Source organism: Botrytis byssoidea (assembly GCF_014898295.1).
Source record: "Botrytis byssoidea strain MUCL 94 chromosome Unknown BBYS_024, whole genome shotgun sequence".
Taxonomy (NCBI): domain Eukaryota; kingdom Fungi; phylum Ascomycota; class Leotiomycetes; order Helotiales; family Sclerotiniaceae; genus Botrytis; species Botrytis byssoidea.
In genome coordinates, this window is record NW_024065865.1 from 536,094 (window position 1) to 553,707 (window position 17,614).

At 42.0% G+C, this 17,614-nt stretch overlaps 2 protein-coding genes across 2 annotated transcripts; both read left to right on the forward strand.

Moving 5' to 3' along the window:
- Nucleotides 1-9: 9 nt before the first annotated feature.
- Nucleotides 10-1,830, forward strand: EAE97_009925 (uncharacterized protein; the record flags this gene model as incomplete). The annotated part of the gene is made up of 1 exon (XM_038880440.1): nucleotides 10-1,830. One exon carries the CDS (start codon nucleotides 10-12, stop codon nucleotides 1,828-1,830), a length of 1,821 nt encoding a protein of 606 aa, XP_038728807.1.
- Nucleotides 1,831-10,690: 8,860 nt separating this feature from the next.
- On the forward strand, nucleotides 10,691-11,194 carry EAE97_009926 (uncharacterized protein; the record flags this gene model as incomplete). The annotated part of the gene is made up of 1 exon (XM_038880441.1): nucleotides 10,691-11,194. The coding sequence occupies one exon, from the start codon at nucleotides 10,691-10,693 to the stop codon at nucleotides 11,192-11,194; it is 504 nt and encodes a 167-aa protein (XP_038728808.1).
- Between the last annotated feature and the right edge of the window lie 6,420 nt (nucleotides 11,195-17,614).

Genomic DNA, 17,614 nt, shown 5'->3' on the forward strand with positions numbered 1-17,614 from the left:
TTCTTCGCAATGACTCCATCAGCAGACCAAGGACCGGATCGCAAAAGAAAGCAGCATCAAGGCGGTCGAGCTCCTAAAAGACAAAAGGCTTACAAGCCAAAGCCAGTCAAGGAGGGATCATCTGAAGAAGTTTTAATAGCAGATGTGCGAGCATTGTTTGAGGCGCAGAAAATCTCCAATGCTTCTCAGGTCCCAATCGAAAATGGAAACCCCGAGTCTGCGAAGGTCGAAAATGGAGCAGAACAAGAGCAATTAGCATCCGCTGAATCAGCGTCCGTTGCGACAGGCACTCAATTAGAAGCAGCATTACCAGAGAGATTCACGGAGATCGAAGTCAAGGTCGTTGAGATATCATCTACAGGAGACGGACTTGCGCTTCACCCACCTACGAACAGAATATATGTTGTGCCATTCAGTGTGCCAGGGGATATTGTAAAGGCGAAAGTCATTACACATTTTCCAAGAGACAATTACTCTTTAGCAGACTTTGTTTCCGTGGTTCAACCATCTCACCTCCGGGATGATAGTCGAGTAAACTGCAAATACTTCAGCAAATGTTCCGGATGTCAATTTCAGATGTTAGATTATTCTGAGCAATTGAAACACAAGAAATCGATTGTTGAGAAGGCATACAAAAATTTCTCTCAACTTCCATCGGAACTTGTACCGGCCATCTTGGACACCATTGGAAGTCCATTACAATATGAATATCGCACAAAGCTTACTCCACATTTCGACGGACCACCAGGTTATAGGAGTAGGTCAAACAGAAGGAGTGATACCAAAGCTGCCTTTGATAAGGTTCCAGAAATTGGATTCATGCAGAAAGGGAAAAGGGCAACATTGGACATTGAGGATTGTCCAATTGGAACTGATGCAGTAAGAATGGGAATGAAGCTTGAGAGGAAAAGAGTTGCAGAGGAACTCCATAAATACCAACGAGGAGCTACGATTCTATTACGAGAGAGCACCAAGAGGATTTACAAAGGCGATGCGGAATACCAAGAAGATATGGAAACACCACCCAATACCATCAAAGTCACAACTCCCGAGTACACTGATCTGAAAACTTGCATTACGGATAATAAAGGGGAATCAACAGAATACATTGACAAATTCCTTTTCACCAGCATTGCGGGATCTTTCTTCCAAAACAACAATTCCATTCTTCCCGTTTTCACCCAATACATTCGAGACCATGCTTTACCACCTCCAGGATCCTACTCCCCAGACCTACCAAAAATTCAATACTTAATCGATGCGTATTCCGGTTCCGGACTCTTCACCATTACACTCTCATCTCTATTCAAATCCTCAACCGGAATAGATATCTCAGACGCTTCCATCATATCTGCGCGTCGTAACGCTGAACTCAATAATTTAGATGCATCAAGATGTAGTTTTATGGCAGCGGATGCACCAAAACTCTTCAAACAAGTCACTTATCCTAAAGATGAAACGGTGGTAGTCATTGATCCTCCAAGAAAAGGATGCGATGAGAGTTTCTTAAGTCAGTTATTGAAGTTTGGACCGAGAAGAGTGGTTTATGTTAGTTGTAATGTTCATACACAAGCGAGAGATGTGGGGGTATTGGTTAATGGAAGCGAGGAGGGAGTTAGATATGAAATTGAGAGCCTGAGGGGTTTCGACTTTTTCCCACAGACAGGGCATGTGGAGGGGGTGGCGGTACTCAGCAGAGTTGATGGGGTCGTCAAGGGTGGAGATGCGGAGATGGTTGATGGCAAAGAAGAAGTGGCTAAAGAAGAACCGACCGAACCCGAACCAGCCAAGGAAGAACCGGTTTCCATTGAGGTCAAGATGTCAGAATAGAAATCGAGCTCCCTAAATGGACTTTCTGCCCATACCCTTAGAAGGCTAGATCTTGATATTTGACTTCATTTTCAGAATATACTATCATCCAATCAAAATATTATCAAACATTTATTTATTTCCCTGCTTGATTTCTTACTTGCTTGGCCGCCAAGCTGCTCGAATAACCTCCTTCCAAATCCAAGTTCTTCAAAATATATCTCTAATCTCCCCGCATATATTGTGGAAACTCCACTCCACTCCGCCTCCACTCTGGCAATACTTCGTTACATCTACCTAACTTCAGCCGATAGGAGGAATAATTGTTATCTTTCTTACTTGATCCTATCTCGTGCTGTATTTCTGAGAAATTGAAAATTGTGGGATCGTGGGATTGTCAGATCTTGGATCGTTACATTGCATGCATGGTCTGCTGAGTGGTGGATAGGTAAGAAGTGAGAGGTGAGAGGTGAGGGTGAGAGGAAAATACCGGATTTAATGGAGTATATGCATGCTCAAGGAACTGAGCTCGGGAGATTTCGTAACGGCAATGCTTGTTTATCTTCTGGGCAGTGCTGTGCTTGTGCATGTGGATATGGGGATGAGTGGGAGAGGGAGGGATTAGGATGGATTGGAGATTGAAGTTGGGATGGAGTGGGGATAGAGATGGGAAGGATAGGATTTACCTGGAAGTGGAAGGGAGAAGTTGTAAATTGAAAATTGGGGGTTACTCATGCGGCTGGAGGGGATTGGAAACAGAACTTGAAAGTTGGTGATGCAATGTGGATTTGGAGGATGGTCGATATATGTATGGAGATAGCATCAGCTAGTTCGTTGATTTGTTGAAAGTACCTCCGAAAATAGTTTCATTACAATCGTCTATTTGTTGGAATAACCCGAGTACTGGGTGATTTGAAATGAACAAAACAAGGAAAAGATACAAAAGTGGAATGAAGAATGAAGAGAAACTGGAGGGGTTATAGCTGGCGACATGCGAAATGAACGGTGAGAGGGTAAGAGATATATGAGTCTCCGAATGATAACCAGTTTGTTAGAATATAACCTAAAACTCTTTTTCCATGCGTGGGTATGAGTATTGATATTATATGACAATGCGATATCAGAGTTGAAGGACTAAATTGCACTATGAGTGATGGAAGAACCAGACCACAAAATGACAATCATGACTTCCCCTCCTTTCCGTCGCTCTACCTCGACAAAACCCCTCCATTAAACCCTAACCCTCTGATTCCTTGCCCACCAAGTGAGATCATTTCAAGATTATAAATTCACTTACTCATCAATCTTCGTTCTGATACTCAAACATCAAATATGATCTCAAACTCCAAACACTAAACCTTACACCCCCATGAAACACATCTTTTCTGCCATTCTGCCATATCCCCCCTCCCTACCCACTACATTGAATATTCTCTACCTACCCCAGTACATCCTCGTCTCGTACAGATACACACACAACCCGACATGCAATGCAGACATGCAAAAGTAATGCACTGCGCACGTCCTCCTTTCTCCTTCTTTCTATGCTTTTCCTCCCGCTATAAAGATGAGAGAATGAGCATACTACACACTATACACTATATAATATGTAGTACCCATCCCGTAACATGCCGTGATACACATGTCGTGAATCACGAAACGTACGGGCAGAAACGAAGGATGTTTATGTAGCATGTACTTACAATACTCGTAAACTCCTAGTCTCGTCGTACCTTTTTGCAATACTTCGCATTCCAACTCGTAAGACTCACATATGTACATTACATAAAGTATGCAGATGGATATTTTGCGGGCAAATACTCGTGGGACTCGCTCGGAGGGAATACTTATTGTACTCTGTGTTTACCTGGTGACTCGAATACAAATGCGAATGCGCGGTGCATGCAGCACGCAGTGGAATAGTATGGTGGAGTGGAGTGGAGGAATACATATATACAAGAGAGAGAAGATGCAGTGTAGATCCAGAAATATCCGTCTGTAACCTTTTCGCGCTATTCTTTAATCATGTAGGGTGCGGATGAAGATGATGGGGAAGAAAATCAGTGTGAGCATGGCGATCATGATGGGGGTGGCGAGGATTGATCACTGAACAGAAGCTTGGCTCTTTCAAGGGAAATTGGATTAGCTAGAATAGATGGCCTCTGGACGTGAAACTGGAAGATCTTTGGAAGGCTAGAAGTCGTGTACTCACTCCTTCGATGGTGATCATTATTGTATCGAGTCATGAATTTTGATGATAGCTATGAGAAGAGAGGTCGAATCTCTTACTTACGCTGCATGCGTTGGATTTGGACATTTACAATGGTTTGTAGCGTACAACTTAGAGCATCTAGTACCAGTCTTACCTCCTAGCTTTCTTCTGCCTACCAACCACCCATCAACACACTCAGCTCAGCATGCAAACTTTCTCAGATGTTTCTCTTCCATCCTCTACACCCAAAGTGCCACACCCTAGCTCTTCCTTAGAATCCGCAAAACAGCATAGCCCCTCACCTTGTACAATGCCTCTTCATCCATTAATTCCCCAACAGCAACTTTAGGAGCTTTCAAACTCTCGGGACAATATTCATCTATGTACTTTAACGTACAGTACAAACTCCGAAGTATGTACCTATGACATGTGCATATTCAGACATCGCCTAAACACATGTATGTATTATGTACTCTTAAGCGGGAAGAAATTGGCACACGACATTGCTCCCAAGTAACCAAAACCAAGGTTAAAGTTACCTCTCCAAATGGTTCGCATCCATGGTGAAACACAAATGTACGAAGGGCCTAGTTCCTGCACTCAAGGTATCCACACTGTGGATCACTGGTACTCTATACATAATACTAGTCTACAATACTAGCAGCTTGGCTCGAGAACACATCTACACACATACATACATGATCAGACTTCAACTTCCAAGTACTTGATATGAATATGCAAAGAAGAAAAATTTTCGCCTGTCTGCCCGCTCCTGCTGGGTCCTCAACAGTCAGCTTCGAGAAGCATGTGGAGATTAGGTAGTTCTCTCAAAGAGGAGAGGGGTTATTTTGATAAATTTGTGCAAGCTTGGAAGGTGGTCGGTACATTGTGGAGTTGCTTGGAGGGGCAGCGCGTGATCCTGTACATATATTGTACATATACCTCTCAGGCTCCAGAGTGGATAACAACTTTGTCGCTCACACCCACGGGAATAATGTATAAGCTGGTACTGGAAGGTAGGTAGCTACGACATGATACATGCTCCTCATTCCTCTTACCAAACGGCAGAAAAAAAAAGCACAAAAGTTCCATTCAAGGCAGTGAGAAAGACGATGGATTAGTGGGATGAAAGGTTAGATGTACAACATATCTTGCAGTAGTCCCAAAAGCTTACTTCTCAAAACACACTACTTATGTAGAGAAGCCCAACGCGGCTCAATTTTGCCCAGTCTACTTGTATTTTTGTATGAGAAAGCTTGTGATTTCATTATTTTCCTTGGTATCTAGACAATAAAAGCGCATGAACGAAGTACTATTCATGTTACGAACACTTCTGAATAATACTTTGATGCAGATTTTATGTATGAAGGGTCGAGACTAAGAAATTTCGTCCGAACAACTTGAAAATATGAGGTCGGGGAGGAAGGAATAGGTTGCAATGCAAGTGGATAAGAAAAAAACAGTAGATAAAAAGATGGCAGAATTCGTGCAGGGAGGGAAGAGTGGAGTAGAGGGGTAAAAAAAAAGCTGACTGAAATTCAATTTATTACATTGGTACAACATATTAAATTATTCATACACCACAGGAATGGAATTTCGCTCATTCAACTATTATACTCAAAATAGATTGTTTTGATTTGTGGGTTAGGGTTTGAGAAGATGATAATAAGTGTGGTTTTGCTACATTACGCCTGTTGAGCTACAACATTCGCGAACACTCTCTCGACGAGGATAGTTGAGGTGATTACTCGAGTAGATAGATATCTTCCGATATGAATTTGAATTCCAATTCGAAATTGCCTCATGCCTCAACGTTCCAAACCCAACCCAGATGTTGTGATTTTATGGTAATCACATACGTTGATGTTGTGGGAGTCAAGGTCAACTCGCCGACATTGACGAATTCATATTTGGCGAAACAAATTTATCCGTTGTGTTGTGTGATGGGAATGTGAGTCATTAGTTGTCGTTACAGTCCGTAGACTATTAAGCTTAGCCACACGGAGTTTGTTTGATGGAGGTGTGCCAGATGTGTCAACCCAGAGGTGACAGGTGAAGATGTCACAAGTATCAAGATAGTATTGGATATTGAGGACTGGTGATGGTGATGAGATGAGATGACGATTAGTTGTACAACCCCAGTTTGCCTTACCTAGGCAATCTTTACACGGAGTGGAATAGACGCTCCGGAATGTGTGTGATGGCAGCTGGGGAATTTGGGGATTCTGATTCGAACCTTGGAAACCTATCATTGTGATAGCGACAGTATAACAACGTACTATTCGTGAGACCAAGCGGGCGATGCGACAGTGACGAAGTCCAATATGTGATAGGGCTTTAGATAAGATGAGATGAGATCTAACCATACGAACCAATCATTTTATTCACACATTCCCATAGATCACCCATAGATCACCCATAGATCACCCTAAAACTCCCCATCACATCAAAACCGCTCACTCATCTCGTACATGTTAGAATTTCACCTATCCCATCGATATGTAACATGTAACCCCAGAATTCCTACTCGGTACATCGCCGACGAATAAGAAAATTCGATATCCCAAACTCCCACCATCCATTCCATTCACACATATGAATATTGGAAATAATCCCAAGATTTTTCTTCACCGTCTCTTATTAACCCGACATCGACTCAGCATCAAGCTAACAACGTTGCATTTGGTTCTTGGGCGCTGATGACTTCGCACAGTATGAATCCTACTGGGGGCAATTCTCGTAAAAGCCGTGTATGCGATTTGCTGATTGATGAAATTGAAAAATGATTATTATTAGTTTACTAGGCAGAACTTTAATGTGTTGTACGCCCTCCTATTTCTATCTTCCAGCTCGCCAACTCGCCAACTCGCCAACTCGTCGTAAAGGAGCAGGAGGTATTCGTCTTCGGCAGCATTTCGGTATTGTAATACAAGGTTTTGAGTTTTTTTGACTTCATTCTACATTCCAAGCTTGGAAGAAGGATTCGATATGGTAGACCTGAGTTTTATCGCGGGTTTCTTGTTCGTGGGGATTCTTTACGAAATGTCTTACTTCCAAAAGTTGGAATTTCGTTCTAGAAGAAGTGGATAGAATGGATGAAGCGGAGAAATGTGGGTTATGCTGAGCTGACTCGAGCTGATAAATCCTTATCCGTTTCTTATCCGTATTTCTTATCCATCTCCTTGACCTCTTATCGTTGTTATCCTCGTTATCCTTCCTATCCTTCCCTTCCGTCATTGGCGCGGCAGATCACATTCACATCATCGGGTAAACCTAGGTAAGATCTACTTACATAACATACATACATTAGTACACATGTGTTTCCATTGGTGATGTGACTTGAACTCGGGCTTGCTCAGGACTCGAGAGTAGAAGAATGAAACAAATAGACTCGAGTCTCGAGGTCAAAGATTATCACAAGATCTGCTTTCGTGTAGTTGATCTGTTCTGGCCCCGCGATATACGGGGTAGATATGGGGGAACACTCCTTGAACGAATCTGAAACGACATATTCAAAGGCATGTGTTGTTTTCTTTTGATTCAGCCAGCAGACCTCTACGCATATCAAACCAAGCCTATTGTACATAGATTCATGCTATTTCTCGATCCGACCGTTTTGTGGCTAATGTGCGTATGGACCCTTAAAACTTAGACCAAAATCAGGGAATGCACCGCGGAATGAGAAAAAATCTAATCCTTCAAACTTGACAATTCCCCGAAAAGCTTCCGACGAGGCAAAACTTGAAATCAAGATCTGTGTATTAAAGATATTTGATGCTACCAAAGTAGGGTATATTTGCGAAAATACGAGTCATATTCAAAACATAGTAAAAAGGAAAAAAAAAACAAAAACAAAAGACGCTCGTTCGCACTCGTCAAAGCACACACCCGTAACCGGCCGGACCGTTCAATTTGCGGAGGCGAGGCACCGAACACCCTACGGTATCTGGCATATGTATGATGAAAGAGACGAAACGAGGATATTGAGGAGTTGAGACGGGAACCCGGATGATATATGAAAATGGGAAAGTGCAGGAAATACAATGAATGCGAATCTTACCGGCTTCATTTACCTTGTTTCCGGCTTAAGTTGAGATTTCATGCTGAAAGCGTTGACGACATCCATGCTTTGAGTTGTATTTTGAGTCTTGTCAGTTCTTGACGGATCTTAGCCCAACTCAGCTGGAATATGATTCTCCGGCTTTGAACTGTCACGTCAAATATCGAACTCTAAGACCCTGAAAATCCACGATCAACGAAAATAGTCATCTATCAACACTATCAACACTATCAACACTATCAACACTATCAACACTATCAACACTATCAACACTATCAACACTATCAACACTATCATTACTCGAATACTAAAGCGGAAGGCTGGCGGAGCGAAACCGCAGATTCGAGAAATAAGGTTGCAGTAATGATACGAAATAGGAATTTGTGAACGGTAATCACAGTTTTATGCAAGGTAGATCAATGAAAAAACAGAGCGGTGAAAGACGTTGCTTGACGCGAGCAAGACGAATAGAGCACTTCCGATAGGTCTTGTACTCTTTGGCGTGGGGTAGCTACGCTGAAATGCTTCACCGTGTTACCTCTGAACTGTTGACCGAATGGAGATGAACGATCTAGGCAAATTATTCACTTTTGTTCCGGTAGGAGGATTTGGCGGTCAGGTCAATTAAAAATTCTAAAGTGAGACCCAGTTAATTATCACCGATTGGGTTACATATTCTTGTCTAGACGATACGTGATGGAAATATTCGTGATGAAGGGGTACTTCTGAGAAGCGAGAATGGTTGGTGGATATATCTGTGCCCTCAACATAAAGGCCCCGTTGAGTACTACCGTACCATAAGAATAAAGTACTCTTGTAGTTTAGTTCGTAACATGAATAAGGAAAAATTTAAAATGTTTCAAACTTTCAATTATTACTCCGTGATTTTAGTTTGGGCTTCTCGTTGCCCAAACTCATGGCCAAAGTTCTAGTCCGCATCCATTTTGGCATGTTCCCTTGCTTTTTTTCTTTGGCATATACATGGTAAAGAGAATGCCCATGAAATGCCCCGTAGTGCCCACCAAAAGGCCCTTTCTTGAAGTTTCTTCCTTCGTATGCCCCGCGCACATGCTTCCTTCCATCGAGTTTCTAGTTCGTGATCTGTGTTCAGTAGCCATAATTATCAAGGTAATCTTATTCACCTGGTAAGGCGAACCGAATATGTGTGCGCGCCAACGAAACCGGCAAAATTATGGAGATACTGTACTGCTAAGGCTAAATCTAATTCCCCATTGCATATCTCCCCGTCCCCGTCGGTCCATGTCCATGTCCATGTCCATAAAATTGTCAGAATCAGTAGTCCAGCCCAGTCGTGCCCCGTCCACCCATCACTTCTCAGTCACCGCCTTGAAAACTCTTATTTTCAGACGGGAAGAATACATGACACTGGCGAACTAAACTGGTAATCTCCTTGCTTGTTGCAACGTGTTTCTGCCTTCCGGAATTACTAAAAGCCACAGATCCATTTTGCCCCTACACCGCGCGTGGGGAACTAGGTTTCTTTCAATTTTTCTCCATGTTGCAAAAATTATGCGTAAGTGTTGTAAAAAAGTAAACAAGGATTGGAATGAAAACATGGCAGCCCACCGCTCCCCAAATGCAAGTAAATTGTTCGTTCGCGACTCAGGCCTGCTTCCGGGAGGGGTCTATCATATATGATTCATTCCAAAGGACGTACATATTTTATTTTTTCGTGTTTGACTACATATCATTTTATATAGTAACGATACGCTGTACATTGGTACCTACATATAACAATTATTATTTTCGACATATCCCAACGCATGCACCACAGCACAACGGAAAAGGAATAAAGCAAACCTACCTGGGCTAAATCCTGCATACACAACAAAAATAAAAAACGAACAAACAAAATTTGATATTAATATAACAACGGAATTCTCGTTTCATCCATCATCATCATCATTCTCGAATCCAGATTCAAAAAGTTATATTACTTGCTGATATCCGCCTCCCTCAGACCAACTATTTTCAGAATACAATCTTCAACACCTTCACTACCAACAATAACAACTACTTACTCATTCTGACCTCATCAAATCTCATATCGTTACATCCGAAGCTCACTCATCATCCCTCGATTACTATCTGCTACCACGTTTACCATCCCTCAAGCCTATTTCTCCAGACCCCGAGATACTCCGGACTATATTTATATATAAGCGGAGTTTGCCCGTTCGATCCATCATCCCTTCTTATAAATACTGGGGCTGAGTAAACTACCGAGCTGGCGAATTTTCCACGACTTTGACATTCATTATCGCATATCGATACGATACTTTGCAGGGCTGACGCTAGACTTATCGTTACACTTCCAAAACGAGTCATTGTACACCAACAGTGTAACTCGATACCGAGATTCCTTTGGTGCAAATTACGAACGGGCTTTCAGGTGTTTAGGCTCCGAACTGACTCGGTCTGAGAATATCTAAGGAATATTTCCGTGTGGAATATTTAGAGTGATTCATATTTATATCTCGAATCGACCCCGGATTTTTTTGATGCTTCAGACTTAACTCTGAAACGATAAAAGTTATTCAAACACATAAACTACACGAATACATCAATACAAATACAAATAACTCAAAATGTATTTCTCATACACACCATCTCCACCCTCAACAAGCTACAGCACCTCCTCCGCGATGGAAATCCCCTCCTCCTCCAGCTCGCGTCCACAGTCTCCTTCATGTGCCTTCCCATCCTGGCCTCGACGCTCCTCCATGAACACCAGCGATTCCATCGATGCCCAAACCCAAAACTACTCGTACACCTCCTCTGCATTCTCCGACGAAGAGCTCTCATGTGGTCTCTACACTTCCGTCTTTGAAGAAGAAGATTGTTCACCACTCGCCACACCCAATGTTCGTTCTCCATCCGGATCGATGTGCGAACCTCAATACGTAGTCGTCGACAATGCAGCACTCATGAGAGAGTTGATCGCACAACACGCTGCTGAGAAGGCAAAGAAGAGAGAAAAGGCAGCTGAGAAGAGCAAGAAGAAGCATGGATCTTCTTCCAGAAAGTCAAGACACAGCTCTGGTGCACACTCAAGCAAACACATGACACCCATCTCCGAGGTTGGTGAATGAAAGACTTGTTTGAATATGTTCTTAGGATAGGATCTTTTTTTTGGTAAGTTCCCCATTTATCAACCCTTGATGTCAAGAGTTTGGAATACAGTAACTAACCAGTATGAATAGATCAGAATACTTTATACCCAATAGATAGATACACTAGATAGATATCAACAGTTTCAACAGGCGACTTTCGAAACGAACAGATTATAGAAGGAATGATAGAGGCAACTCCATGACATCGCCACCGAGCTACAACTTGCACACTGCCTATCTCATCAACTCAAACGACTGTCGGGATTCGGATGCAATGGAGATAGGATGGAAATATAATGGATTGGGATACGATACCCTGATGGGTTTCGCTTAGGATATGGCAAATATGCATGGATAGGACAGCATAGGATAGGACAGGGCATCTCTTCACCGGGAAGATCGATGATGGAATCAGGGATAGGGCGCATAGCGATGATGGTGAAATCAGACACCTCAAGCATGTATTGGATTTGCTTATGAAACAGACATGGCATGGGATTGTCGGCAGGACTGGCTTGGATGGATTCTGATTTTGGGACGGCACGTGTGTACATTTCTTGGAATGATATGGATCGCATGGATGAGATGGATTTCTTTTGTTTACTGATGATTGATGATTGATGATGAATATACCCCAGGGGAAGTCGAAGGATACGAAAGGAGGGGGAAGTCGTTAAGCATTCGCTTAAGTTGTTAGTGTATTGGGGATGTTAGTTTAATTGTAGATCACTATGATCTCTTGATTGGAATGAATTCAATTCACTTTCAAAACTTAGACTCAAATTTTCTATCTTGTGCTTCGAATTCGTGAATTACATGTGGTATTATTACTTGTCATACATATATGCTGTTGGGTTGATGGTAGCTTGGTGTTGCGAAAGTCTTTCACGTGAAGATTATTGTGAGAAGTTGTGTACCTAGAGTGTTTAGATCAAGATTCATCGTGTCACTCCACTGTTCTACTAATAGTAGCAGGAGATATCAAGAGATAGTAATACCAACGCGTATCCTAGACCAAATAGCTGACATTCCTTCGAAGCTGAACAGGTATTGTATACATCAAAACACAGCTGTTGATCCGCCCCCCTATTTAGCTAGCAACCGCTCCTCACATCCAATCTCTCACAACCATCACAAGAGGATAGAAGTTGCAAATCTTGCTTGCAGTCCTACATATCGAAGCAAGAAATCAACTTTTCAAAATTGAAGTGACGCTCCGCTAGGTCACTACCGTGGAGGCTTTTTCGCTTCGCTCTAGTTTGATACATTGAGCAGGCTTTCAGATCTTCGATATCAAGTTAATTATTATCATTTGATTCTAGGTATATATATCGATTTGTGTTTGCGGGTAAAGAAATGTGATGCCATAGTTCTGAAGTGGTGGATGCTGATAGAACATTTGGTGGAACTCTCTAGATACAGGAAAGTATTCTGTTCGACACGCAAGTTATGTGTGATCTACATGCTGTCTTGCTGTTGAATGCATTCATAGTTGGAGTCTTGAGTAATCTTCTCAGGCTGAAAGCCACGAAGTAGGTATTTCACTATTAGGAAATGCCATGTAACATGGCCATTTCATACTGTATTTTAATTGCTTAATATCTAGCTACGTAGTTTTCTTGCGCCATTCTCTTACATATCTTAAATACTCATGTATTAGTATCGAGGTAACAGTTTTCTCTTGATTCTAGGTGGTTATAATCCAATTTGATCCCCTCAAGTCTCGAGATAGTACTAATGTGAATCTGGAATTACAAGCAGACTTACTGATTGAGCGAAATCTTGACACCGAGATCTCTTCTCGAACACTCGTATACTAGAGGAATAGTGTTTAGACTTTGATGTCTCACCGTCGCATTCTATGATACAAACAAGCACGCACCCCTTACTTTCGCAACGGCAAGACATAAAACCACGCATGATCTACTCAGGATCATCCTATGTTGTAATGGCTGGAAGACAGATGCCGGACTTGTGTTACGGGAGATGAAAATAAGATGGAGGAGCGAATGAGAACCAGAAGAGGATCGAGACATAATCTTCTACTTCAGATTTATAATTTCGTTGGAATTTTGCCATGTTTAAACGCATAGTATTGAATCACATCTTCATATCTCAACACACCAAAGGAATGAAAGATGGATTTCCGGAACTAGAAATCATGCGAATAGGAGAGACTTAGTACCAATCCATTTCCGAGGGTGGTGTGGAGAACTATCATCCAGGTACGATTACTTGTGTGTGTGGAGAACAACGCTTGCACTACTGCATCCTTTACTTCAAGTAGCTTCATTCACTGGATAAAACATACTTAATGGACCGAACCGACGAATTGGTAAATTTAGCCTGGATGAAATGCAGTGCGCGATGAATTTGGAATTGAACGAGATAGGGGAAGAAAAGAAGAGGGTGTGGTGAATTATTAGGAACGAGGAAAACAAGGTGTGGCTGCAACGTTGCTGAAGGTCTTGAATTCAAAGATCTTGGGGGGCGGGCTGTCAGCTTAAATGAAATAAAGGATGAAGGGATGAAGGGATGAATACCGAGATGAAGAAATGAGTCTTGTTCTTACTTGCCGTGCCGCACGATAAGTTAGAGATATAAGGATTTGGCAATACACGAGTTGGTGGCAGTGTTAGTTAATTCTTGCGCGCTGTTTTCTATATCGAAGGGGCGAGGATTAGTCGGATCCCATCCGAAGCGTTGAAGATAATGTGCCACGATGTACTTGCCTCGATTGTACAGTTCGTTGTGTACGTGCTGTTCTATTGTAAACTTTGATTCTTGAGGATTCTGATACGAAATCTTGTGTAATCTATTGCTGGCAAGAATTGGTGAGTAGGACTGATTGTATTCAAGCTTAGCTGAGGTACTAAATTGGGTGTCACCATAAGGAAAATGACGGAGCAGCTCAGGAAAAAAGCCCGGGAGTCGTTAAGGAACTAGACCTTCTCCACCCCCGCCGGTATCTTTCCCCGTAGACTAAGCAATGATATTGAATCTTGACAAGCTGGGATAACACAAACGATGCCAAGTATCAGACTGTCCCCATCTATCAATGGATGAATCGGAATTCGACGTGGTCTGGTTCAAATACATATATCCATCACTTCTGTGATTCTATCACCAAATACTTACCAGTAGGAAGCAGTGCCTTGGTTTGAGTATGCAGTTGAATGCTGGGCAGGGCGAAGGCTTGATTTGATCAGACCTGTTGACCGGTACTTTGAAGTTAATCCGAAGTCGCTTTCGAGTAACTATCTAGGTAACTACTAATTGAAACTCTAGGCTTACAAATTATGCGTGTACGCTCCTCAGCATAGAGATATGACATGGTTAAGATTCCTAATTGCTATTCCTATATGTTTCGTACTGTACAAATATATCATCATATCAGAGAGGCGGTATATATCGTTTCGTACCGTTTCGGCCTGTCCTTCGACCAGTGGGGGCTAGAATTAGATATGACACGGTGCATGCAATACGGAAAATCCTCTCTCCGCAGCAAATGTAGGTCAGATATGTGGTCCTATCGTACATACATACATACATAACAGTACAGTAGCCGCAGTGTAGTACAGGAAAAATGTACTGTGCCTTGTTCTGCGGCGAAGGACATCTATGTTATACAGAGCATGTTGAGCTCTTGTAAGACTTACATTACGCAGTGGGTGAGGTAGGATAGGATGTATACATTACATTGAAAGATTGATTTTTGTGGTCCTCATTGACGATAATTTGATAACAGGAATTCTCGAGATCGACTTGGCGAGAGTAGTGAGGAAGAGGAAGGCACAAGAGTAGCGATAATGATAGGAGGGCATTTCATGGAAAATGAGGGGAACATGTAGAGATGGTTCTTCAATCACACTTGGGCACCCGCGTGAAATGTCTCAGTAGCATTCTAAGAGGTAGAAAATGATATCGCATACTTCTCCGATAGCTAGGTTAGTTAGACTCTTTGAAATGTAAAAGAACCTATAAATATTCGGAGGAAAAGTTTTCACATCACAAATGTCTTAATATGGATATAGCAAATCATATACGAAATCAAGCACAATCCCGTCACTCCTCATGCAACCATTATTCGTGGAATGAATACGACATGATAAAAGACTTTCATCCAGACGGAAGGATGCAAGCTGTTATACTTTCAAGCCATCACCTTTTCCCTTGGATACTCATTTCATTTCATTTCATTTGTGTGTGATATGGGATGGGATGGGATGGGATAGGGACGGGGTGGATCTTTCATCGGATTCGGATATGCTCAGATTTTCCTTCCTCTAGATTAACCAGCAGCAAGCAAGCAACAACATCGCTAGGTTTGCACGGATTTAGGAGAGATCTTTTACAATTCTCACGTACTACCTACCCGAGCTACCCTCTTACCCGAGTTAGGTTTTCTCCAAATCCTTTACTTTTCCCCCAAATACAGGAAGGATTCTTCAAAGCAGGGGAATGGGAAACTCGGAAGGTGCTGAATCCATGTTCGTTCGCGCAATTGCAATCAAAATCTGGCCACGGACGATGATCATTCCGTTGGTTTTATTTCGGCTCCTACTGAGTTTGGACCAGAGATTGACCATAGATAGATTGATCAGAGATGAGGATGATGAATGGATGGACGTAAGGATGGACGGACGGATGAAAAGTACCTGGAGAGCCGGTATGTATAGCTCTGATCGAATTCAGAAGATTGACACGATGCAAACTGCAAGTAACGAGAATTGGATGATATTCCGTGTGAATCGCTTGAATGAGTAGACCTCAGATACTACCTACCGAGCTACCTGGGATATAATCGTACATAGGCTCAAATGTAAAGTCGGAACGGAAACCTTCGAGAGACGACATGTCGCCGAGGAGTATATGAATAGAAGGAATTGTTATTGGATTTTTCCATAAAATTTCTTCTTTAAGTTCTTTCGTTGTCGTACGAAACATGCCATGGGAACAATACCTTTGTTGGCGCCTCGAGTAGATAGATATGACTTGACGGATATCGGAGTTGATAACAATCAATTGTTCATATTTAGATATGTGGAATTTAGTGGGACTCATCTGATCCTCTCATCTTCTCAATTCTCTTCCAATCGTCTTCTTTGAATCTTTTTTCTAGTCATTAGTTACACATTTCATGTGCAATACCAAGGTACGAGTAGTCATTCGAAAGTTATACAAAGCCGCCATTCAACCATCCATATCGTCTCAACGACTCGATGGTCAAAAAAAAACGCCGTGCCAACCATGTATCGTTGCCCATTGATATGGCGATTACCTTCTCTGATAGGATCAACTCTGGGTGATGAATGGCATTCATCTTGCATCTCGTACATATCGCTAAGAATAATCCCGTACTGCTTTGACCAGTAATGGCGCTTACGTGCCTTGCGATGAGAAAACCGTGGAGCATCGTGGAGCAAAAACACAAGGATCAGATACAAGGGCCCATCCGATGCTAATGGTATTAGTGGAATGGTGGAATTATAGAATGAAACTAATTGAACGAATAGAATCATCAGATTCAACTATTTTCATCAAATTAACCAATTAACCTTGAAGCTTTCAGAATCTAATATCACCAAAATCACCAATATCACTTCTCATCAGGGCAATCACTCGAATCAAGAGATGAGTTCAACCATTCCTCATCTCATCACCTTGTACAACACAACATGAGCAACATGAATCCGTGTCTAACTATCTCGGAAGATCTTTCTTTCATAGGGTACCTATTCGATGTTGGGTACATATCACAGAAATTAAGAATATCCACCTTAGATATCATCTCGCCCAGTACATATTCGAGAATCATGTACACCTAAGAATAACTTTGATACGTGACTACCTAGTACTTATCTAGTACAATGCCTTTCATGTCCCTTTCTCACAGCCTCTCTTGGAATAGAGGTACTATACACTATATACTAATCCATGATTCGTCTTACTGCTTTCCAATAGATGTTTCCGGCGTGTACCAGGTATTGTTACTATGCCGAGATATTCCATTTTCAACGCAACTCGAAGAGTCAGGTGAGGGTACATTGCACCAAAATGTCAACCCGAGTATCCAATTAATGATCGACCAGGCATGTTAACGTTGAATCTTCCCCTCTCTTTTGATTACCCCATTGTAAGGTTACCAATTACTTCCAATTATCTTCAAAAGAAGGTATACTGTTCCCAGTCATCAAATCTCGTACTATCTCTATTCCGGGTCCTTCATATCAAACTTAATTCTTTTTTCTAATCTGAACTTCTGACATCTGAATGAATGAAAAATACATTGACCCACTTGCTGTGACCAAGAATACAGTATGTGGTCACCATCACAATCATCACATCTTGCTCCCCTCTATCAGTACGTTTCTGAGAAAGGCAAATCAAGTAACGCAC